Source organism: Scyliorhinus canicula, chromosome 30 (assembly GCF_902713615.1).
Source record: "Scyliorhinus canicula chromosome 30, sScyCan1.1, whole genome shotgun sequence".
Classification (NCBI taxonomy): domain Eukaryota; kingdom Metazoa; phylum Chordata; class Chondrichthyes; order Carcharhiniformes; family Scyliorhinidae; genus Scyliorhinus; species Scyliorhinus canicula.
In genome coordinates, this window is record NC_052175.1 from 14,569,966 (window position 1) to 14,594,136 (window position 24,171).

The 24,171-nt window shown below is 55.2% G+C and overlaps 1 protein-coding gene and 1 long non-coding RNA gene across 3 annotated transcripts in view; both read left to right on the forward strand.

The window, feature by feature from the left end:
- The window catches only part of scamp3 (secretory carrier membrane protein 3), a 32,014-nt gene extending 13,318 nt beyond the window's left edge, over positions 1–18,696 (forward strand). For both annotated transcript variants that reach the window (XM_038787173.1, XM_038787174.1), the window contains exons 3-9: positions 4,759–4,893; positions 6,021–6,138; positions 9,781–9,909; positions 14,173–14,332; positions 15,107–15,208; positions 16,206–16,323; positions 18,254–18,696. In XM_038787173.1, the coding sequence (XP_038643101.1) occupies positions 4,759–4,893; positions 6,021–6,138; positions 9,781–9,909; positions 14,173–14,332; positions 15,107–15,208; positions 16,206–16,323; positions 18,254–18,400 (909 nt within the window). In that variant the 3' untranslated portion in view covers positions 18,401–18,696. The remainder of the gene's footprint in view (positions 1–4,758; positions 4,894–6,020; positions 6,139–9,780; positions 9,910–14,172; positions 14,333–15,106; positions 15,209–16,205; positions 16,324–18,253) is intronic.
- Positions 18,697–19,766: 1,070 nt separating this feature from the next.
- LOC119958639 lies at positions 19,767–22,659 on the forward strand. The gene is made up of 2 exons (XR_005459041.1): positions 19,767–19,957; positions 20,084–22,659. It is a non-coding gene; the product is annotated as an uncharacterized LOC119958639 (long non-coding RNA).
- Positions 22,660–24,171: the final 1,512 nt, after the last annotated feature.

The following is a 24,171-nucleotide window of genomic DNA, read 5'->3' on the forward strand; positions in this document are numbered from 1 at the left end:
GCCCCTCGATTAGATTCCAGTCTGTAACTCACTCCCGGGTATCTGTTATTCTATATATAAACCACCCTGAGCCCCTCGATTGGATTCCAGTCTGTAACTCACTCCCGGGTATCTGTTATTTATACATATACTTGCAACACCTTGGTTGGATTTGTGATTGAAGTAGTATTTGTTTATTTTGAGTGATTAACATGAAGGGTACCTTCAAGCTTTTTGGCTGTTGGTACGGTGACTGGAGACGAGTTAGTGGTGAGAGGCAGTGACATCTCTGTCCTCAGGGGTGTGGGGAGAGGGCTGCGCGATGAATGACGCAGAACGAGAGTGCAGCCATTGTGGGGGCACAGCCACTGTTGAATTTGAAGAAAATAGAAATCTCTGCGTCTCCAGCAGACAAGTTCCTCGGGTGCTGGGCTCTGGGGTAGCTCAGCTGAGGCTTGGATTCAGGCTATTTAACCGGATGGGGCATCGCAGTTGAGAAGAGGCCATTCTGATTGGCTCCTGCTAGTTCCTTGGAACAGGCGACCCAAAGACGGAGCTGCCATTTAGCGAATGGAAAGCAGGGGCAGCATGATGGCGATGAGGAGCTAGGCTTGGATACATAGATACATAGAAGATAGGGTCAGGAGGAGGCCTTTTGGCCCTTCGAGCCTGCTCCGCCATTCATCACCATCACGGCTGATCATCCAACTCAATAGCCTAATCCTGCTTTCTCCCCATAGCCTTTGATCCCATTCTCCCCAAGTGCGATATCCAGCCGCCTCTTGAATATATTCAAAGTTTTAGCATCAACTGCTTCCTGTGGTAATGAATCCCACAGGCTCGCTGCTCTGTGTGAAGAAATGTCTCCTTATCTCTGTCCGAAATGGTTTACCCTGAATCCTCAGGCTGTGACCCCTGGTTCTGGACACACCCATCATTGGTAACATCTTCCCTGCATCTACCCTGTCTAGTCCTGTTAGAATTTTATAAGTCTCTATGAGATCCCCCCCTTACTCAGGGGCTGGTTTAGCTCACTGGGCTAAATCGCTGCCTTTGAAAGCAGACCAAGCAGGCCAGCAGCACGGTTCGGTTCCCGTACCAGCCTCCCCGGACAGGCGCCGGAATGTGGCGACTAGGGGCTTTTCACAATAACTTCATTGAAGCCTACTCGTGACAATAAGTGATTTTCATTTCATTTTATTTCTTCTGAACCCCAGCGAGAACAATCCCAACCAAGTTAATCTCTCCTCCTATGACAGTCCCGCCATCTCTGGAATCAGTCTGGTAAACCTTCGCTGGACTCCCTCGAGGGCCAAAACATCCGTGCTCAGAGAAGGAGACCAAAACTGGGGGTAGCAGTTATTCATTCAGCACGGGGAGGGGAGGGGTCCCTGCTACATCGATCTGTGCGCACAGCAGCCTCACCATCTGCTGTTTAAACCGAGCACAGCTGATGGCTTGCAGGGGCTTCTCCTCACGCTCCATCCCCTCTCTGTATGTTAATGTGCACACAGACCCTGGCAGTGGAGAACAGAGCTGCATGTGTATGGCTCCTGTCCCAGATTGCCATATGGTTAAAGGCGCTATGTTTCTGTGGCCTGATAAAGTTTGTCCTCTGCCTCTTGGAGGCATTTGCAAATGTAGGTTAAAAAGCTAAAGAACAATCGAAGGGAATCTGGATTTCGATACTTCAGGTGACTGATAATTGTGACTTGCGTATGCCCCGAAAAGCTTGTGTTTTCTCAGTTCCTTTACCCCCAGGGACATGGGAACATAATCTAAACTGACACTACTTGTGTAGTACGAAAGGAGCAACGCACTGTCAGAGGGTCAGTACTGAGGGAGTGCCGCACTGTCAGAGGGTCAGTACTGAGGGAGTGCCGCACTGTGGGAGGGTCAGTACTGAGGGAGCGCCGCACTGTCAGAGGGTCAGTACTGAGGGACTGCCGCACTGTGGGAGGGTCAGTACTGAGGGAGCGCCGCACTGTCAGAGGGTCAGTACTGAGGGAGTGCTGCACTGTGGGAGGGTCAGTACTGAGGGAGTGCCGCACTGTCAGAGGGTCAGTACTGAGGGAGCGCCGCACTGTCAGAGGGTCAGTACTGAGGGAGTGCCGCACTGTCAGAGGGTCAGTACTGAGGGAGTGCTGCACTGTCAGCGGGTCAGTACTGAGGGAGTGTCGCACTGTGGGAGGGTCAGTACTGAGGGAGTGCCGCACTGTCAGAGGGTCAGTACTGAGGGAGAGCCGCACTGTGGGAGGGTCAGTACTGAGGGAGTGCCGCACTGTCAGAGGGTCAGTACTGAGGGAGTGCCGCACTGTCAGAGGGTCAGTACTGAGGGAGTGCCGCACTGTGGGAGGGTCAGTACTGAGGGAGCGCCGCACTGTGGGAGGGTCAGTACTGAGGGAGGGCCGCACTGTGGGAGGGTCAGTACTGAGGGAGTGCTGCACTGTCAGAGGGTCAGTACTGAGGGAGCTCCGCACTGTCAGAGGGTCAGTACTGAGGGAGTGCCGCACTGTGGGAGGGTCAGTACTGAGGGAGTGCCGCACTGTGGGAGGGTCAGTACTGAGGGAGCGCCGGAATGTGGGAGGGTCAGTACTGAGGGAGGGCCGCACTGTGGGAGGGTCAGTACTGAGGGAGTGCTGCACTGTCAGAGGGTCAGTACTGAGGGAGCTCCGCACTGTCAGAGGGTCAGTACTGAGGGAGTGCCGCACTGTCAGAGGGTCAGTACTGAGGGAGTGCCGCACTGTCAGAGGGTCAGTACTGAGGGAGCTCCGCACTGTCAGAGGGTCAGTACTGAGGGAGTGCCGCACTGTCAGAGGGTCAGTACTGAGGGAGTGCTGCACTGTCAGAGGGTCAGTACTGAGGGAGTGCCGCACTGTCAGAGGGTCAGTACTGAGGGAGTGCCGCACTGTCAGAGGGTCAGTACTGAGGGAGTGCCGCACTGTCAGAGGGTCATTACTGAGGGAGTGCCGCACTGTCAGAGGGTCAGTACTGAGGGTGTGCTGCACTGTCAGAGGGTCAATACTGAGGGAATGCTGCACTGTCAGAGGGTCAGTACTGAGGGAATGCTGCACTGTCAGAGGGTCAGTACTGAGGGAGTGCCGCACTGTCAGAGGGTCAGTACTGAGGGAGTGCCGCACTGTGGGAGGGTCAGTACTGAGGGAGTGCCGCACTGTCAGAGGGTCAGTACTGAGGGAGTGCCGCACTGTCAGAGGGTCAGTACTGAGGGAGTGCCGCACTGTCAGAGGGTCAGTACTGAGGGAGTGCCGCACTGTCAGAGGGTCAGTACTGAGGGAGCTCCGCACTGTCAGAGGGTCAGTACTGAGGGAGTGCCGCACTGTCAGAGGGTCAGTACTGAGGGAGTGCTGCACTGTCAGAGGGTCAGTACTGAGGGAGTGCCGCACTGTCAGAGGGTCAGTACTGAGGGAGTGCCGCACTGTCAGAGGGTCAGTACTGAGGGAGTGCCGCACTGTCAGAGGGTCATTACTGAGGGAGTGCCGCACTGTCAGAGGGTCAGTACTGAGGGTGTGCTGCACTGTCAGAGGGTCAGTACTGAGGGAATGCTGCACTGTCAGAGGGTCAGTACTGAGGGAGTGCCGCGCTGTGGGAGGGTCAGTACTGAGGGAGTGCCGCACTGTCAGAGGGTCAGTACTGATGGAGCTCCGCACTGTGGGAGGGTCAGTACTGAGGGAGTGCCGCACTGTGGGAGGGTCAGTACTGAGGGAGCGCCGCACTGTCAGAGGGTCAGTACTGAGGGAGCTCCGCACTGTGGGAGGGTCAGTACTGAGGGAGTGCCGCACTGTGGGAGGGTCAGTACTGAGGGAGTGCCGCACTGTGGGAGGGTCAGTACTGAGGGAGTGCCGCACTGTCAGAGTGTCAGTACTGAGAGAGCGCCGCACTGTGGGAGGGTCAGTACTGAGGGAGCGCCGCACTGTCAGAGGGTCAGTACTGAGGGAGCGCCGCACTGTCAGAGGGTCAGTACTGAGGGAGTGCCGCACTGTCAGAGGGTCAGTACTGAGGGAGTGCTGCACTGTCAGAGAATCAGTGCTGAGGGAGCGCCGCACTGTCAGAGGGTCAGTACTGAGGGAGCGCCGCACTGTCAGAGGGTCAGTACTGAGGGAGTGCCGCACTGTCAGAGGATCAGTGCTGAGGGAGCGCCGCACTGTCAGAGGGTCAGTACTGAGGGAGTGCCCCACTGTCAGAGGGTCAGTACTGAGGGTGTGACGCACTGTCAAGAGTGTCAGTACTGAGGGAGTGCCGCACTGTCAGAGGGTCAGTACTGAGGGAGTGCCGCACTGTCAGAGGGTCAGTACTGAGGGAGCGCCGCACTGTCAGAGGGTCAGTACTGAGGGAGCGCTGCACTGTGGGAGGATCAGTACTGAGGGAGTGCCGCACTGTGGGAGGGTCAGTACTGAGGGAGCGCCGCACTGTCAGAGGGTCAGTACTGAGGGAGTGCCGCACTGTGGGAGGGTCAGTACTGAGGGAGCGCCGCACTGTCAGAGGGTCAGTACTGAGGGAGTGCCGCACTGTGGGAGGGTCAGTACTGAGGGAGTGCCGCACTGTCAGAGGGTCAGTACTGAGGGAGCGGCGCACTGTCAGAGGGTCAGTACTGAGGGAGCGCTGCACTGTCAGAGGGTCCACAACCCAAAGCTGTACAGGGTAGGTGGATTGAACACACTAAATTGCCCCTTAATTGGAGAAAAATGAATTGGGTACTCTAAATTTATAAAACAAAATGAGATTGTCTGTGCACTGACTGTTATTTTCCCTGTTTTTCAGCCCCCTCCTGTGTACCAGGCTGCACCCATCATGACGACTCCATTGCCACCCTCCCAGCCCCCGGAGCGGCCGACACTGCCTTCTGCCTCCTTAAACCCAAGGAGTACAAATGAACAGCGGACATACGGAACACAGGTCTGTCCCCACTCCTCACCCCCCCGGTCTGTCCCCACTCCTTACCCCCCCGGTCTGTCCCCACTCCTCACCCCCCCCGGTCTGTCCCCACTCCTCACCCCCCTGCCTGGAGAGACCCCCCCCCCCCCAAACCCGGGACCCCCTGCCTGGAGAGGCCCAGCTCCCCGGGACCCCCTGCCTGGAGAGGCCCAGCCCCCCCGGGATCCCCTGCCTGGAGAGGCCCAGCCTCCCGGGACCCCCTGCCTGGAGAGACCCAGCCTCCCGGGACCCCCTGCCTGCAGAGACCCAGCCCCCCCGGGACCCTCTGCCTGGAGAGACCCAGCCCCCCCGGGACCCCCTGCCTGCAGAGACCCAGCCCCCCCGGGACCCCCTGCCTGGAGAGACCCAGCCTCCCCGGGACCCCCTGCCTGCAGAGACCCAGCCCCCCCGGGACCCCCTGCCTGCAGAGACCCAGCCCCCCCGGGACCCTCTGCCTGGAGAGACCCAGCCCCCCCGGGACCCCCTGCCTGCAGAGACCCAGCCCCCCCGGGACCCCCTGCCTGGAGAGACCCAGCCTCCCGGGACCCCCTGCCTGGAGAGACCCAGCCCCCCTGGGACCCCCTGCCTGCAGAGACCCAGCCCCCCCGGGACCCTCTGCTTGGAGACTACCTGCAAAGATCCCGGTTCCATTGTCCTCCATCTCCCCCTGGGCTCCCACAGTGCTGGCACAGCAGAGCTGTCATCCACCGTCTTTACATATACTCTCGGCACCCTCCCGTTGCAAAAGAGTTCCCCCCCCTCCCGGCTGCCCTATTCCCCTTCTACCTCCTACTTCCAATCTGTGCCCCCGTTTATTGACTCCTCCGCGAATGGGAAAAGGTGACCTCTGACCTGTCGGATTCCTCTCCTTCCTCTCCGCCGTCGACCTGCCTCTGCTTCCTTTGAGCAGGTTTGGTGGGTTGGGATGGCCCGTCTGAAACCCCCTCCCCTTCCATGTTTGAACAGAATCCTTTCAAACCTATCTCCACCTGTCCTCCTCCTCCTCATGTTACTGGCCTGCAGTTGATATGTTGCTTTGTGCCATTACGAGGAGAGGAAATGTGCGGGATGAGTCCACAGCGTTTAAAGGTTTGGTTTGAATTTCACAGAAGCCTGCGACAGTTCTCACAGCTGACCTGCTGAGGCAACAGGAAGAGCTGGAGAAGAAAGCGGCAGAGTTAGATCGGAAGGAGAGGGAACTACAGAACGCCGCCATCTCACCCAGCAGTGAGTCCCAGGCCACTCGTATCATTCAGAGTTAGAGGGGGAAACACCAGTACTGAGGGAGTGCCGCACTGTCAGAGGGTCAGTACTGAGGGAGTGCCGCACTGTCAGAGGGTCAGTACTGAGGGAGTGCCGCACTGTCAGAGGGTCAGTACTGAGGGAGTGCCGCACTGTCAGAGGGTCAGTACTGAGGGAGTGCCGCACTGTGGGAGGGTCAGTACTGAGGGAGTGCCGCACTGTCAGAGGGTCAGTACTGAGGGAGTGCCGCACTGTGGGAGGGTCAGTACTGAGGGAGTGCCGCACTGTCAGAGGGTCAGTACTGAGGGAGTGCCGCACTGTCAGAGGGTCAGTACTGAGGGAGTGCTGCACTGTCAGTGGATCAGTACTGAGGGAGCGCTGCACTGTCAGAGGGTCAGTACTGAGGGAGCCCCGCACTGTCGGAGGGTCAGTACTGAGGGAGCTCCGCACTGTCAGTGGATCAGTACTGAGGGAGCTCCGCACTGTCGGAGGGTCAGTACTGAGGGAGTGCTGCACTGTCGGACGGTCAGTACTGAGGGAGTGCTGCACTGTCGGAGGGTCAGTACTGAGGGAGCGCCGCACTGTCGGAGGGTCAGTACTGAGGGAGCACCGCACTGTGGGAGGGTCAGTACTGAGGGAGTGCCGCACTGTGGGAGGGTCAGTACTGAGGGAGCCCCGCACTGTCAGAGGGTCAGTACTGAGGGAGTGCCGCACTGTCAGAGGGTCAGTACTGAGGGAGCCCCGCACTGTCAGAGGGTCAGTACTGAGGGAGTGCCGCACTGTCAGAGGGTCAGTACTGAGGGAGTGCTGCACTGTCAGAGGGTCAGTACTGAGGGAGTGCCGCACTGTCAGAGGGTCAGTACTGAGGGAGTGCCGCACTGTCAGAGGGTCAGTACTGAGGGAGTGCCGCACTGTGGGAGGGTCAGTACTGAGGGAGCGCCGCACTGTCAGAGGGTCAGTACTGAGGGAGTGCCGCACTGTCAGAGGGTCAGTACTGAGGGAGTGCTGCACTGTCAGAGGGTCAGTACTGAGGGAGTGCCACACTGTCAGAGGGTCAGTACTGAGGGAGTGCCGTACTGTCAGAGGGTCAGTACTGAGGGAGTGCCGCACTGTCAGAGGGTCAGTACTGAGGGAGTGCCGCACTGTCAGAGGGTCAGTACTGAGGGAGTGCCGCACTGTCAGAGGGTCAGTACTGAGGGAGTGCCGCACTGTCAGAGGGTCAGTACTGAGGGAGTGCCGCACTGTGGGAGGGTCAGTACTGAGGGAGTGCCGCACTGTCAGAGGGTCAGTACTGAGGGAGTGCCGCACTGTGGGAGGGTCAGTACTGAGGGAGTGCCGCACTGTCAGAGGGTCAGTACTGAGGGAGTGCCGCACTGTCAGAGGGTCAGTACTGAGGGAGTGCTGCACTGTCAGTGGATCAGTACTGAGGGAGCGCTGCACTGTCAGAGGGTCAGTACTGAGGGAGCCCCGCACTGTCGGAGGGTCAGTACTGAGGGAGCTCCGCACTGTCAGTGGATCAGTACTGAGGGAGCTCCGCACTGTCAGAGGGTCAGTACTGAGGGAGTGCTGCACTGTCGGACGGTCAGTACTGAGGGAGTGCTGCACTGTCGGAGGGTCAGTACTGAGGGAGCGCCGCACTGTCGGAGGGTCAGTACTGAGGGAGCACCGCACTGTCGGAGGGTCAGTGCTGAGGGAGTGCTGCACTGTCGGAGGGTCAGTACTGAGGGAGTGCTGCACTGTCGGAGGGTCAGTACTGAGGGAGCGCCGCACTGTCGGAGGGTCAGTACTGAGGGAGCACCGCACTGTCGGAGGGTCAGTGCTGAGGGAGTGCCGCCCTGTCAGAGGGTCAGTACTGAGGGAGTGCCGCACTGTCAGAGGGTCAGTACTGAGGGAGCGCCGCACTGTCAGAGGGTCAGTACTGAGGGAGTGCTGCACTGTCAGAGGGTCAGTACTGAGGGAGTGCCGCACTGTCAGAGGGTCAGTACTGAGGGAGAGCCGCACTGTCAGAGGGTCAGTACTGAGGGAGCTCCGCACTGTCAGAGGGTCAGTACTGAGGGAGTGCCGCACTGTCGGGGCTGGTGCTCCACTGAGGGAGCTTTACTCTATCTAACCCCGTGCTGTACCTGTCCTGGGAGTGTTTGAGGGGGACAGTGTAGAGGGAGCTTTACTCTGTATCTAACCCCGTGCTGTACCTGTCCTGGGAGTGTTTGATGGGGCCAGTGTAGAGGGAGCTTTACTCTGTATCTAACCCAGTGCTGTACCTGTCCTGGGAGTGTTTGATGGGGACAGTGTAGAGGGAGCTTTGCTCTGTATCTAACCCAGTGCTGTACCTGTCCTGGGAGTGTTTGATGGGGACAGTGTAGAGGGAGCTTTACTCTGTATCTAACCCCGTGCTGTACCTGTCCTGGGAATGTTTGATGGGGACAGTGTAGAGAGAGCTTTACTCTGTATCTAACCCTATGCTGTACCTGTCCTGGGAGTGTTTGATGGGGACAGTGTAGAGGGAGCTTTACTCTGTATCTAACCCCGTGCAGGGCCTGTCCTGGGAGTGTTTGATGGGGACAGTGTAGAGGGAGCTTTACTTTGTATCTAACCCCGTGCTGTACCTGTCCTGGGAGCGTTTGATGGGGACAGTGTAGAGGGAGCTTTACTCTGTATCTAACCCCGTGCTGTACCTGTCCTGGGAGTGTTTGATGGGGACAGTGTAGAGGGAGCTTTACTCTGTATCTAACCCCGTGCCGTACCTGTCCTGGGAGTGTTTGATGTGGACAGTGTAGAGGGAGCTTTATTCTGTATCTAACCCCGTGCTGTACCTGTCCTGGGAGTGTTTGATGGGGCAGTGTAGAGGGAGCTTTACTCTGTATCTAACCCCGTGTTGTACCTGTCCTGGGAGTGTTCGATGGGGACAGTGTAGAGGGAGCTTTACTCTGTATCTAACCCCGTGCTGTACCTGTCCTGGGAGTGTTTGATGGGGACAGTGTAGAGGGAGCTTTACTCTGTATCTAACCCCGTGCTGTACCTGTCCTGGGAGTGTTTGATGGGGACAGTGTAGAGGGAGCTTTACTCTGTATCTAACCCCGTGGTGTACCTGTCCTGGGAGTGTTTGATGGGGGACAGTGTAGAGGGAGCTTTACTCTGTATCTAACCCCGTGCTGTACCTGCCCTGGGAGTGTTTGATGGAGACAGTGTAGAGGGAGCTTTACTCTGTATCTAACCCCGTGCTGTACCTGTCCTGGGAGTGTTTGATGGGGACAGTGTAGAGGGAGCTTTACTCTGTATCTAACCCCATGCTGTACCTGCCCTGGGAGTGTTTGATGGAGACAGTGTAGAGGGAGCTTTACTCTGTATCTAACCCCGTGCTGTACCGGTCCTGGGAGTGTTTGATGGGGACAGTGTAGAGGGAGCTTTACTCTGTATCTAACCCCGTGCTGTACCGGTCCTGGGAGTGTTTGATGGGGACAGTGTAGAGGGAGCTTTACTCTGTATCTAACCCCGTGCTGTACCTGTCCAGGGAGTGTTTGGAACTGGATAATTTACATAAAGGTTTAATGTGACACCAATTTCAGTAAATGGCTCAGCTACTTTTACCAGTTGAAGTGTCTGAAATGAATGGTGTTTTGATTGCAGCAACTGTGAATAATTGGCCACCGCTGCCCTCCTTCTGCCCAATTAAACCCTGCTTCTATCATGACATCAGGACAGACATTCCCCACGATTTTCAGAAGACCGTCTCGGTGATGTACTACCTGTGGATGCGTGAGTATTGGAAAGCTGCCACCAATAACTGGGTTCACATCCTCCCAGGGAGGTGCTGGGTCTCTGAGCTGAGCCGTGTCTCTAACAACTCAGCCTCCATAGGACCTGAAAGTAAAACAAGAACTCGGAGCAGGAGTAGATAATTCGGACCCTCGAATCTGTTCCGCCATTCAATACGAGCGTGGCTGATCTCCTCTCCACCGCATTGCCCGCTTCCCATAACCCTTCATGTCCTTTGAGAAAGTAATTCCTCCTTGTCTCTGTTATAAATCTGCCACCCCATAGCCCAAAACTGTGGCCTCTCGGCAACAAGGGGAAACATCCGCCCTACGTCGACACTGTCAATCCCCTTTAGCATCTTACATACCTCAATTCGATCTCTCCTCTGTTATGGGAGAGGCGTTTTCAGAACCCCAAAATGTATCATGGAGTTCAACCAACCTCTCCCTTTAATGTATTGTTGCTTTTGAAGCACACAGCTTGTTCTCCAGATGTGGTATTACAATTATGGACACGTGGGTTTTTAAACACAAAACAATGTTTATTCCATGAATTCAACTTAACCTTTTAAATAAACATTGGATCCCTTACCACCCCTTACTTCAAAGATAACCCTGATAATAATACAACACTAAATAATCCTTCAGTTCCTTTAAATATCCAAGAGACTTAACCTTTAAACAGAAACACATCAGGTTTTTTTTTTTTTTTTTTTATAAATTTAGAGTACCCAATTATTTTTTCCAATTAAGGGGCAATTTAGCATGGCCAATCTACCTACCCTGCACATCTTTTGGGTTGTGGGGGTGAAACCCACGCAAACACGGGGAGAATGTGCAAACTCCACACGGACAGTGACCCAGGGCCGGGATTCGAACCCGGGTCCTCAGCGCTGTAGGCAGCAATGCTAACCACTGTGCCACCGTGCTGCCGAAACACATCAGGTTAAAGACATTACTATTATGAGTTTAAATCACCCAAATGATTCCGAGATAGTCTTTCCTGGCAGAGATCACAGCAGATCCAGCTCACTGCAAACACAGACACACCCAAGCCCTTTTTCTCAAAACTGGCTCTCTCCTTTCAAACAGCTCACAGCAAACCAGCCAGGCACTTTTCAGCTGCTCTCTCTCAAACTGAAACTAAAAGCAGAAGTGAGCTCGGTTTCCCCCACCCTCTGACATCACTTCAGTAACATGAGCTGCTCCATTTCTTAAAGGTACATTGCTTAAACATCCAATTCTTCAAGGTACTCTCACATGACAGACTCCAGCGAGTGTAGGCCTGAACTGCACTATTTCTCTTCGTCAGACAAGTCCTTCATCCCCGCAATCAATCGAGTGAACCTCTGAGCCGTCGCTAATTTATTTACATCCCTCCTCAAGTAAGGGGACTAAAACTGTGCACAGTGCTGCAGCTGTCGTCTCTCCATTGCCCTGTGCAGTTGTAACAGCACCTCCCTACTTTTTAAAAAATTGAACTCTATACTCCAAGTGTGGCCTAACTAAGGTTCTATACAGCTGCAACATGACTTGCCAATTCTTATACTCAATGCCCCGGCCAATGAAGGCAAGCATGCCGTATGCCTTTAGAGTACCCAATTATTCTTATCCAATGAAGGGGCAATTTAGCGTGGCCAATCCGCCTCCCCTGCACATCTTTGGGTTGTGGGGGTGAAACCCACGCAGACACGGGGAGAATGTGCAAACTCAACACGGACAGTGACTCAGAGCCGGGATCGAACCTGGGACCTCGGCGCCGTGAGGCAGCAATGCTAACCCACTGAGCCACCGTACTGCCCTACCGGCTAGTTTTCTGAGCTTCATGCAGGAGGACGCGCTGATCCCTCTACACCGAAGCATTTTGAAACTTCTCTCGGAATCACAGAATAATGCAGCACAGAACAGGCCCTTCGGCCCATCGAGTCTGCACCGATGCATGACACATCTGACCTGCCCGCCCAACCCCATTCGCCAGCACATGGCCAATAGCCGTACATTTTATAATCTTTATTATCACAAGTCGGCTTTCATTAACACTGCAGTGAAGTTACTGTGAAAAGCCCCTAGTCGCCACATTCCGGCGCCTGTTCGGGTACAGAGAGGGAGAATTCAGAATGTCCAATTCACCCAACAAGCACGTCTTTCGGGACTTGTGGGAGGAAACCGGAGCACCCGGAGGAAACCCACGCAGACACGGGGAGAACGTGCAGACTCCGCACAGACAGTGACCCAAGCCGGGAATCGAACCTGGGACCCTGGCGCTGTGAAGCAGCAGTGCTAACCACTGTGCTACCGTGACGCCTAAGTACCGTGCCAAGTACTCATCCAGGTATTTTTTAAAGGATGTGAGGCAACTCGCCTTTACCACCCTCCCAGGCAGTGCGTTCCAGACCTCACCACCCTCTTGTCCACCTCGATCAGGTCACCCCTCAGTCTTCTCTGCTCCAGAGAAAACAACCCAAGCCTATCCAACCTCTCTTCATAACTTAAACGCTCCATCCCAGGCACTATCCTGGTGAATCTCCTCTGTACCCCCTCCAGTGCAATCACATTGTCATGTGAGAGTATCTTTAAGAAATGGGTGTTTAAGAAAGGCACCTTTAAGAAATGGATGTTTATCAGTGATGTCAGAGTGTGGGTGGAGCTGGGCTGTCTGTCAGCTTTTTACTTTTGTTTTAGGCTGTTTGCTGCAGGGTGTTTTAGTTTTGTTTTCAGTGTTGGAGCTGAAGCCAGACAGAGCAGGGTACTGCTGTTCTCTCTGCCATGATAAGACTATCTTTTGATCATTTGGTGAATTCAGAATTATAAATGTTCTCGGTAGTGAATGTAAACCTGATGTGCTTCTGTTAAAAGGTGTTTCTTTTGTCTTCTGGATGTTGTTTGGGAAGTTATTAAGGATTACTTAGTGTTGTATTCTTAGGGGGTTGTATTTGAATTGATGGTTGCTAAGATATTCACTATGTTTTAAAAAGGTTAACTTGAGTTCATGGAATAAACATTGTTTTGCTTTAAAAAATAATTTTCCATTTCTGCTGTGCCACACCTGTAGAGTGGGCCGTATGCTCCCCATACCACAATCTAGTAAACGCTGTGGGTCAGGTGAACTCCATGATACACTTTGGGGTTCCCTAAACCCTGGCTCATAACAACATCCTTCCTATAATGTGGCGACCAGAACTGCACCCAGTGCTCCAGCTGTGGCCTCACCAAAGTTCTATACAACTCCCAACATAACCTCCCTGCTTTTGCAATCTGTGCCCCGATTGATAAAGGAGTGTGTCCCATACGCCTTTTTCACCACCCTATTAACCTGCCCTTCTGCCTTCAGCGATCTATGGACAAACACGCCAAGGCCCCTTTGTCTTCTCTATTTAGACAACAAGAATGCCTTTTTTAAAGAATGTATTCATTGCGATTTTACATTTTAACAACAATGCAGTAAAACGATAGGAATGGTACAGCAGGAGGCAGCACAGTGCTTAGCAACGATCCCGGCCCCGGGTCACTGTCCGTGTGGAGTTTGCACATTCTCCCCGTGTCTGCGTGGGTCTCACCCCCACAACCCAAAGATGCGCAGGCTAGGTGGATTGGCCACGCTAAATTGCCCCTTCATTGGGGGAAAGAAAATAATTGGGTACTCTAAATTGAAAAAACAAAAAATATTGCTCCAAGAAACAATACATTCAGTGAATTCTCCCTCGACGATACCCTTGCCAATTTGATTCTTCCAGTCTATATGCATATTAAAGTCACCCATGATTATTGTCATACCTTTCTTACAAGCCCCCCAGAATTTCCAGGTTTATACGGTGTCCGACTGTGGAGCTACTAGGTCACCTATAGATTGCTCCCACCATGGACTTCTTTCCTATTTCTGCCCAGGCTGATTGTACGTCTTGTTCTCCAGTGCTTGTATCATTTCGCACTACAGCACTGATCCCATCCTTTGCTAGTAAAGTTACATCACCTCATTTTCTTTCTGTCTATCCTTACTGAGTGCCCTTCGATATTCAACCCTCGTACCTGGTCTCCTTGTAACCACGTCTCCATAATCGCCATCAAATCATACCCCTTTGCCTCTATTTGTGCTGCTAACTCATTAGTTTTATTCCCAATGCGATACGTATTCAGATACAAAGCCCTTGAGGTTGTCCTATTATTAATTTTCCCTACTCTTGCACCACCAGTCAGGGGATGGGGTTGAACGGTAGCGGGTTCCCCTTGTCACTCCTGCCTAACTGGTGTTTTACTTTGTTCACAGTAAGCTCGGTTGTTCTCTTCTTGAATCTCCTGGGCAGTCTGGCGTGGTTCACGGTTAATGTCGATGCTGGAACACACTTTGGCCTTTCTATCCTGTGGTTAATCATGTTCACCCCCTGCTCCTTTGTCTGTTGGTACAGGCCGCTGTACAAAGCATTCAGGTACGTTCCATCTGGCCAGGGGAACGGAAGTATATGAACACTCGGCTGTTGTATTGAACAGGTCAGGGGGGGTGAAATATATGAACATTTGGGGGGGGGGGGGGGAAATATATGAACACTCGGCTGGTGTATTGAACAGGTGGGGGGGGTGAAATATATGAACACTCGGCTGTTGTATTGAACAGGTGGGGGGGGTGAAATATATGAACACTCGGCTGGTGTATTGAACAGGTGGGGGGTGAAATATATGAACACTCGGATGGTGTATTGAACAGGTGGGGGGTGAAATATATGAACACTCGGATGGTGTATTGAACAGGTGGGGGATGAAATATATGAACACTCGGCTGATGTAATGAACAGGTGGGGGGTGAAATATATAAACACTCGGCTGGTGTATTGAACAGGTGGGGGGTGAAATATATGAACACTCGGCTGATGTATTGAACAGGTGGGGGGGGGTGAAATATATGAACACTCGGCTGGTGTATTGAACAGGTGGGGGGTGAAATTTATGAACACTCGGCTGGTGTATTGAACAGGTGGGGGGGGTGAAATATATGAACACTCGGCTGGTGTATTGAACAGGTGGGGGGGGGGTGAAATATATGAACACTCGGCTGGTGTATTGAACAGGTGGGGGGGGGGTGAAATATATGAACACTCGGCTGGTGTATTGAACGGCGAATGTGTGAAGTATATGAACACAACACTGGTGTGTTGTATTTCTGCTATATAAATTTCTCATCTTTCTTCCTTTCCTCCTCCATTCAGGGCTGATAGTTCGTTCAATTTCTTCTCGTTTTTCTTTGTATTCTTTGTCCAAGACATCATGTTTGTTTTGGAGACGGTGGGGATTCCAGGCTGGGGATTCTGGTGAGTAGCAGTTTCCTGTCCTCTGCTTCGAGAGCACGTAGCTACGGTTTTCCAATGCAAGGACCTGAATCTGGGGTTTGGGCTCTGGGCAGGGATCAGGAGCAGTAACCCTGGCTGATTTCCCCTCTCTCTCTAACCCAGGGATCACTGGACAGTGATCAGGAGCAGGAACCCTGGCTGATTTCCCCTCTCTCTGTAACCCAGGGATCACTGGACAGTGATCAGGAGCAGGAACCCTGGCTGATTTCCCCTCTCTCTCTCTCTAACCCAGGGATCACTGGACAGTGATCAGGAGCAGGAACCCTGGCTGATTTCCCCTCTCTCTCCAACCCAGGGATCACTGGGCAGTGATCAGGAGCAGGAACCCTGGCTGATTTCCCCTCTCTCTGTAACCCAGGGATCACTGGACAGTGATCAGGAGCAGGAACCCTGGATGATTTCCCCTATCTCTCTAACCCAGGGATCACTGGACAGTGATCAGGAGCAGGAACCCTGGATGATTTCCCCTATCTCTCTAACCCAGGGATCACTGGACAGTGATCAGGAGCAGGAACCCTGGATGATTTCCCCTCTCTCTCTCTCTCTCTAACCCAGGGATCACTGGACAGTGATCAGGAGCAGGAAAATAAACAGCTGAAGCTGGAAATACCGCTGCTGCTTCAGAAAGGGAGCAGAAATCGAGCTATTGCTGGTTTCTAACTTGGTGAAGTGGCTGAGGTCAGGGTCCAGTCAGGGTGGGAGCGGCGAGCAGAAGGCAGCGAGAAGCGAATAGTTCCGACCTGACAGCGTGTATCAATCTCAATCCCTGACAACAGCCTGTTCGGAGCGTCAGGAACAGGGAATCTCCCAATAACTCCATTCCACTGGGAATGGTGGGGTCACTCTGTGCTGGCAATGATACTAACCTGGGTGTAGTGAGTGTGAGGGCTCTTAGAGTGTTTGGGGCCGGGGTGGGTGCAGTGTGTCGCGCTCTCATTTGCGTCCCTTTTCCTTGCAGTGGGTGGATTTCCTCGCTAACTGCGTTGAAGAGTAACGTGGGCGTGGCCGTCATCATGCTTATGGTCTCTGTCTTATTCACGGCCTCCGCAGTGCTGGGGGTGATCATGCTGAAGAGGGTGAGTTACCGTATCGCAGACGGCCTTCCCTCACTCACTCTCTCACTCTCACACTCTCATGCACTCTCACTCACGCCCTCTCTCGCCCACACTTGCCCGCACACACTCGCGCGCACAAGCGCACACTCAAGCGCACACTCACGCACACACACTGGCACACACTCATGCACACACTCGTGCACACACTTGCACAATCGCACGCACGCGCACACACTCGCGCATGCACACTCGCGCACACATTCACGAAGGCGCACACGCGCACACATGCGCACTCGCTTACGCACAAACTCCCACGCACGCACGCACACGCGCGCACGACGCTCGCTCGCACGCACGCACACTCGCACGCACACTCACGCGCACACACTGGCACACAAACTGGCACACACTCATGCACACACACACGTGCACAATCGCACGCACGCACACACTCGCGCGCACACATTCACGCAGGCACACGCGCACACACATGCACACACGCGCATACATACTCGCGCACACTCACATGCGCACTCGCGCACGCACACGCGCACACACTCGCACACACACAGGCACACACTCATGCACATACTTGCACACTCGCTCGTGCACACATACTCGCGCGCATACTCGTGCACTCACTCGCGCACAAACTCCCGCGCGCGCACACACTCGCGCGCGCACACACACACACACACACACTGGCGCACACACTTGCACAATCCCGCGCGTACATACTCGCGCACACTTGCTCACGCACCAACTCGCTCGCGCGCACACTCACTCGCGTGCGCACACTCACGCGCGCACTCTGGCACGCATGCACGCCCGCGCACTCGCACACGCTCGCGCGCACACTCACATACACACTCACTCGCGCCCCCACACACTCACACACACTCGTGTGCACACGCGCACACACACGCTCACCGTGCACATGCTCACACATGTGCCGTGCTCCTCAACTCCTGTTGACGACAGCACTCGGACAGAGAAGCTGAGAATCCAGCGTTGCCGCCAAGAGTTACACTGGGATAGTAGGAGGCCATTCAGTCCCTTCTCCAGCCTGTTACACAGGAACAGGAGGTGACCCATTCAGCCCCCCTCCAGCCTGTTACACAGGAACAGGAGGCGGCCCCATTCAGCCCCTCTCCAGCCTGTTACACAGGAACAGGAGGCGGCCCATTCAGCCCCTCTCCAGCCTGTTACACAGGAACAAGAGGAGTCCCATTCACCCCCTCTCCAGCCTGTTACACAGGAACAGGAGGAGGCCCATTCAGCCCCTCCAGCCTGTTACACAGCAACAGGTGGCAGCCCCATTCAGCCCCTCCAGCCTGTTACACAGGAATAGGAGGAGACCCATTCAGCCCCTCTCCAGCCTGTTACACAGGAACAGGTGGAGGCCCATTCAGCCCCTCTCCAGCCTGTTGCACAGGAACAGGAGGAGGCCCCATTCAGCCCCCCTCCAGCCTGTTACACAGGAACAGGAGGCCCCATTCAGCCCCTGAATGGCCGAGCTCTCATTTTAAGGTTCTGCGCCTTGTTCACAACCCTCCCCTGCCCTTGATTATTTGTCTTTGTCTATCCACCCTATCAAAACTTTCAACATCTTAAACACCCCAATCAGATTGGCCATTAATATATACTGGAGAGAATACAACGCCGTCTGTGTGAACAATCCTCGCCGTTTAACCCCGGTATTCTGGTGAATCTGCCCTGCATCCCCTCCAAAGCCAGTCCCTCGTCCCTGGGATGCCCAGATCTGGTCGCAGTTACCCCAATGAAGCTCTCCGGTTACTGATGGCTGATCGGATTATAATTAAGGAAGGTGTGTGTTTGCGGGGAATTTACTCCCCTAGTCCGTCTTGTTTTTCTCGACTTGTATTAAAGCAGCTGGCGGGTGGGTGGATGGTGGTCGCCGGCAGTAACGCGTCTCCTTTCCTGGCCGTAGGTTCACTCGCTGTACCGGAGGACGGGCGCCAGCTTCCAGAAGGCGCAGGAGGAGCTGGCGGCCGGAGTCATGTCGAACCCGACCATGCGGAACGCAGCCGGGGCTGCGGCTGGGTCAGCCGCGCAGACCGCCTTCCAGCGCAACTGACGTGTGCCGAGGCAGTCGCGTGCCCCTCGGGCGACTTCCCTACCCCCACCTCCGCTTCACAGAGAAAGGATTCCGTGCCTCCACCTCCTCGGCCAATGGCGGCCCCTTCCTGCTGGTTAACCACTCGGAAAGCAGCCACTGCTGCCGAGGTTAAAGGTCGTGCCAAATGATTGACCGCTGCATCATGGGTTTTTTTATTGTATTTTTTTTTGTTCTGAATTCAGCGCCCACCTATCGTGTTCTTGGTTAATAAACGGAAGCAGCTTCTGTACATTCTTTGCTCCGGAGCTTAACGGTTGAAAGGCTTGGTCTTATTTTGCACGTTTAATATTCCTCAGGCCACCCAGAGTCCAAGCGTGCCGGGGAGCGGGAATGATGAACCATTTGCCTACAGGCCTGGTCAGAGGCTGAGACGTACGGCCGAAGTCTCGGTTAGATATTGAGGGACTGGGAATGTTGGATGATGAAGCCTGACTCGGTTGGAGAGCCCACCCCCTGACTGGGGTCTCTTCACAGCCCATAACATTTCACTACTTCCCTTATTGCATAGGCCGCGGACCTGAGTGGGGGCGGTCGTGCTGTCCGGGTAGAGGGGTGCCCAGTGCTGTCCGGGTAGAGGGGTGCCCAGTGCTGTCCGGGTAGAGGGGTGCCCAGTGCTGTCCGGGTAGAGGGGTGCCCAGTGCTGTCCGGGTAGAGGGGTGCCCAGTGTTGTCCGGGTAGAGGGGTGCCCAGTGCTGTCCGGGTAGAGGGGTGCCCAGTGCTGTCCGGGTAGAGGGGTGCCCAGTGCTGTCCGGGTAGAGGGGTGCCCAGTGCTGTCCGGGTAGAGGGGTGCCCAGTGCTGCCCGGGAAGAGGGGTGCCCAGTGCTGCCCGGGTAGAGGGGTGCCCAGTGCTGCCCGGGTAGAGGGGTGCCCAGTGCTGTCCGGGTAGAGGGGTGCCCAGTGCTGCCCGGGTAGAGGGGTGCCCAGTGCTGTCCGGGTAGAGGGGTGCCCAGTGCTGCCCGGGTAGAGGGGTGCCCAGTGCTGCCCGGGTAGAGGGGTGCCCAGTGCTGGCTGGGTAGAGGGGTGCCCAGTGCTGGCTGGGTAGAGGGGTGCCCAGTGCTGGCTGGGTAGAGGGGTGCCCAGTGCTGTCCGGGTAGAGGGGTGCCCAGTGCTGTCCGGGTAGAGGGGTGCCCAGTGCTGTCCGGGTAGAGGGGTGCCCAGTGCTGTCCGGGTAGAGGGGTGCCTAGTGCTGTCCGGGTAGAGGGGTGCCCAGTGCTGTCCGGGTAGAGGGGCTGCCGGTTCCTGGACCTGTTTCCCGGTAGAGGTGTTGCCGGTTCCCGGTGCTGTTTCCCGGTAGAGGTTTGGCCAGTTCCCGGTAGAAGTGTTGCCGGTTCCTGGTACTGTTTCCCGGTAGAGGTGTTGCCTGGTTCCCGGTGCTATTTCCCGGTAGAGGTGTGCCTGGTTCCCGGTGCTATTTCCCGGTAGAGGTGCGGCCGGTTCCCGGACCTGTTTCCCGGTAGAGGTGCGGCCGGTCCCGGTAGAGGGGTGCCTGGTTCCCGGTGCTATTTCCCGGTAGAGGTGTTGCCGGTTCCCGGACCTGTTTCCCGGCAGAGGTGCGGTCAGTCCCGGTAGAGGTATGCCTTGTTCCCGGTGCTATTTCCCGGTAGAGGTGTTGCTGGTTCCCGGTGCTGTTTCCCGGTAGAGGTGTGCCTGGTTCCCGGTGCTATTTCCCGGTAGAGGTATGCCTGGTTCCCGGTGCTATTTCCCGGTAGAGGTGTGCCTGGTTCCCGGTGCTATTTCCCGGTAGAGGTGTGCCTGGTTCCCGGTGCTATTTCCCGGTAGAGGGGTGCCTGGTTCCCGGTGCTGTTTCCCGGTAGAGGGGTGCCTGGTTCCCGGTGCTATTTCCCGGTAGAGGTGTGCCTGGTTCCCGGTGCTATTTCCCGGTAGAGGTGTGCCTGGTTCCCGGTGCTATTTCCCGGTAGAGGGGTGCCTGGTTCCCGGTGCTATTTCCCGGTAGAGGGGTGCCTGGTTCCCGGTGCTATTTCCCGGTAGAGGGGTGCCTGGTTCCCGGTGCTATTTCCCGGTAGAGGTGTGCCTGGTTCCCGGTGCTATTTCCCGGTAGAGGTGTGCCTGGTTCCCGGTGCTATTTCCCGGTAGAGGTGTGCCTGGTTCCCGGTGCTATTTCCCGGTAGAGGTATGCCTGGTTCCCGGTGCTATTTCCCGGTAGAGGTGCGGCCGGTTCCCGGTGCTGTTTCCCGGTCGAGGTGTTGCCGGTTCCCGGAGCTGTTTCCCGGTCGAGGTGTTGCCGGTTCCCGGTGATGATTCCCGGTAGAAGTGTTGCCGGTTCCCGGTGCTGATTCCCGGTAGAATTGTTGCCGGTTCCCGGTACTGTTTCCCGGTAGAGGTGTGGCCAGTTCCCGGTAGAAGTGTTGCCGGTTCCCGGTACTGTTTCCCGGTAGAGGTGTGGCCAGTTCCCGGTAGAAGTGTTGCCGGTTCCCGGTGCTGTTTCCCGGTAGAGGTGTGGCCAGTTCCCGGTAGAAGTGTTGCCGGTTCCCGGTGCTGATTCCCGGTAGAAGTGTTGCTGGTTCCCGGTGCTGATTCCCGGTAGAGGTGTGGCCAGTTCCCGGTAGAAGTGTTGCCGGTTCCCGGTGCTGTTTCCCGGTAGAAGTGTTGCTGGTTCCCGGTGCTGATTCCCGGTAGAAGTGTTGCCGGTTCCCGGTGCTGTTTCCCGGTAGAGGTGTGGCCAGTTCCCGGTAGAAGTGTTGCTGGTTCCCGGTGCTGTTTCCCGGTAGAAGTGTTGCCGGTTCCCGGTGCTGTTTCCCGGTAGAAGTGTTGCCGGTTCCCGGTGCTGATTCCCGGTAGAAGTGTTGCCGGTTCCCGGTGCTGTTTCCCGGTAGAAGTGTTGCCGGTTCCCGGTGCTGTTTCCCGGTAGAAGTGTTGCCGGTTCCCGGTGCTGATTCCCGGTAGAAGTGTTGCCGGTTCCCGGTACTGTTTCCCGGTAGAGGTGTGGCCAGTTCCCGGTAGAGGTGTGCCTGGTTCCCGGTGCTGTTTCCCGGTAGAGGTGCGGCCGGTTCCCGGTGCTGTTTCCCGGTAGAAGTGTTGCCGGTTCCCGGTACTGTTTCCCGGTAGAGGTGTGGCCAGTTCCCGGTAGAGGTGTTGCCGGTTCCCGGTGCTGATTCCCGGTCGAGGTGTTGCCGGTTCCCGGTGCTGTTTCCCGGTAGAGGTTTGGCCAGTTCCTGGCATTGTTGCCCGGTGGAGGTGTGCCTAGTTCCCGGGAGAAGTTTGGCCGGTTTCTGGCGCTGTGCCAGTGCCGGATGCTAATTCCCGGTAGAGGTTTGGTCGGCTCCCGGTGCTGATTCCTGGTAGAGGTTTGGTCGGCTCCCGGTGCTGATTCCTGGTAGAGGTTTGGCCGGCTCCCGGTGCTGATTCCAGGTAGAGGTGTTGCCGGTTCCCGGTGCTGTTTCCTGGTAGAGGTTTGGCCGGCTCCCGGTGCTGATTCCTGGTAGAGGTTTGGTCGGCTCCCGGTGCTGATTCCTGGTAGAGGTGTTGCCGGTTCCCGGTGCTGTTTCCCGGTAGAGGTTTGGCCAGTTCCCGGTGCTGTTGCCCGGTGGAGGTGTGCCTAGTTCCCGGGAGAAGTTTGGCCAGTTTCTGGCGCTGTGCCAGTGCCGGATGCTAATTCCCGGTAGAGGTTTGGTCGGCTCCCGGTGCTGTTTCCTGGTAGAGGTGTTGCCGGTTCCCGGTGCTGTTTACTGATAGAGCTTTGCCGAGATAGGTTTCTGAGTCTCAGATTCTCGTCACCATGTTTGGTAACCTAACCTTGGCCATCGAGAGGCAGCAAGGGCCGGGTGGAAATCTGCAGCTCAGTATCCCAGCAGAGTTCTCACTGCCCCCTAATGGTACACTCCACAGCTGGGTGCATTGACCCAGGCCTGTGGCATCACATCCTTCTGCCTTTTCTGTGTCCTTGAGACGGACTGGGAGAGATAAATCTAGCAACAGTGACGTTTGGTATTTGGGATATTGTCTCTACACTCCCGCGCTCTCTCATTATCCGATTCTTATCCAAGGACATTTTTACATCAGTTTCTCAGCAGCCTTGTCGGTGAATTTCCTTGAAACTAACGTCTGTGGCCATGGTGACTTGTTCTATATCTCCTCCAGTGTCAAATATGTTCCTTCTGTCTTTGCTGCTGTGAATTCTCGTGGGTTGTTTAACTGTTATGTCTGACATAAACGCCAGGTCATCGGGTTAGCTGACCTGGGGGCGTCACTTTCACTGATCACATCGTTCTAGTTTCAAATCTTTAAAAGCTGAGAATTCGGGTTCTCAAACCCCTGGTGTGGGGCTTGAACCGGCCGCCTTCTGCCTTGTTAGCCAGGGTAACGCGGCCCAGCTGCACGCGGGTACTCCCCGAGGCTTAATGCTGCTGTCTGCCTCAGACAGACACTCGGCTGTCGCTCACTCCGCCTGCTCCCTACCATCTGGTTCCTTCCAGAACACCGTAGCCCCTCCCCCCCCCCTTGACTTTACACCATTACTCTCAGCACTGATATGTGGTGAATTACGACCCTTGACCTCACTCTGTGCCGTTGGGTAGAGGGGGTGGGGCTGTTGGGCGGGAGGGGGAGGAGGGGTGATCCAGTTAGGGACCAATAACATTTTGTCTAAAGCAGATAAAGTTTAGGGCGGCACGGTGGCGCAGTGGTTAGCACTGCTGCCTCACGGCGCGAGGACCCAGGTTCGATCCCAGCCCCCAGGTCGGCCTCCCTGTGGAGTTTGCACATTCCCCCCGTGTCTGCGTGGCTCTCGCCCCCACAACCCAAAAAGATGTGCAGGGTAGGGGCCTCACGGTAGCATGGTGGTTAGCATCAATGCTTCACAGCTCCAGGGTCCCAGGTTCGATTCCCGGCTGGGTCACTCTGTGTGGAGTCTGCACGTCCTCCCCGTGTGTGCGTGGGTTTCCTCCGGGGGCTCCGGTTTCCTCCCACAGTCCAAAGATGTGCGGGTTAGGTGGATTGGCCATGCTAAATTGCCCGTAGTGTAAGGTTAATGGGGGGATTGTTGGGTTACGGGTATACGGGTTACGTGGGTTTAAGTAGGGTGATCATTGCTCGGCACAACATCGAGGGCCGAAGGGCCTGTTCTGTGCTGTACTGTTCTATGTAGGTGGATTGGCCACGCTAAATTGCCCTTTAATTGGGGAAAAAAGAATTGGGTGCTCTAAATTAATTTTTTTTTAAAGTAGATAACGTTTGAGATTCAGGACGCTGGCTGAGCCAGTAAAGCCACACCATTCCATGTGTTTTGAGCAAAGAAAAATAAACTTTCCACGTTCAAAAAGATGAAAAGTTTACAATATCTATCCTATACTTGCCCTGAGCATTAAAATATGAGTTACATGCAAATTAACGGGCGAAATGTGGGCAGTACACAATAGATGTCCCCAGCATCACAGATGTCAGTCTTCAGCCAATACGATTCACTCCATGTGATAGCAAGAAGCGACTGAAGACACTGGAAAGGCTCTGGGCCCTGACACTATCCCAGCAATAGTACTGAAGACTTGTGCTCCAGAACTTGCCGCACTGCTAGCCAAGCTGTTCCAGTACAGCTACGACACTGGCACCTACCCAGTGTAAGGGTTTGTTTACTCCACACACGGTGGTGTCGGATATCGCTCTTGGACGTGTGTGCCGCTCTCCGACAGGTGGTCAGCTATGGAAATGTCACACTGGGACGACTTTGTAGGCGAGAGAGAGGAGGTCACTGTTTATGTCTGAACCCACATCTC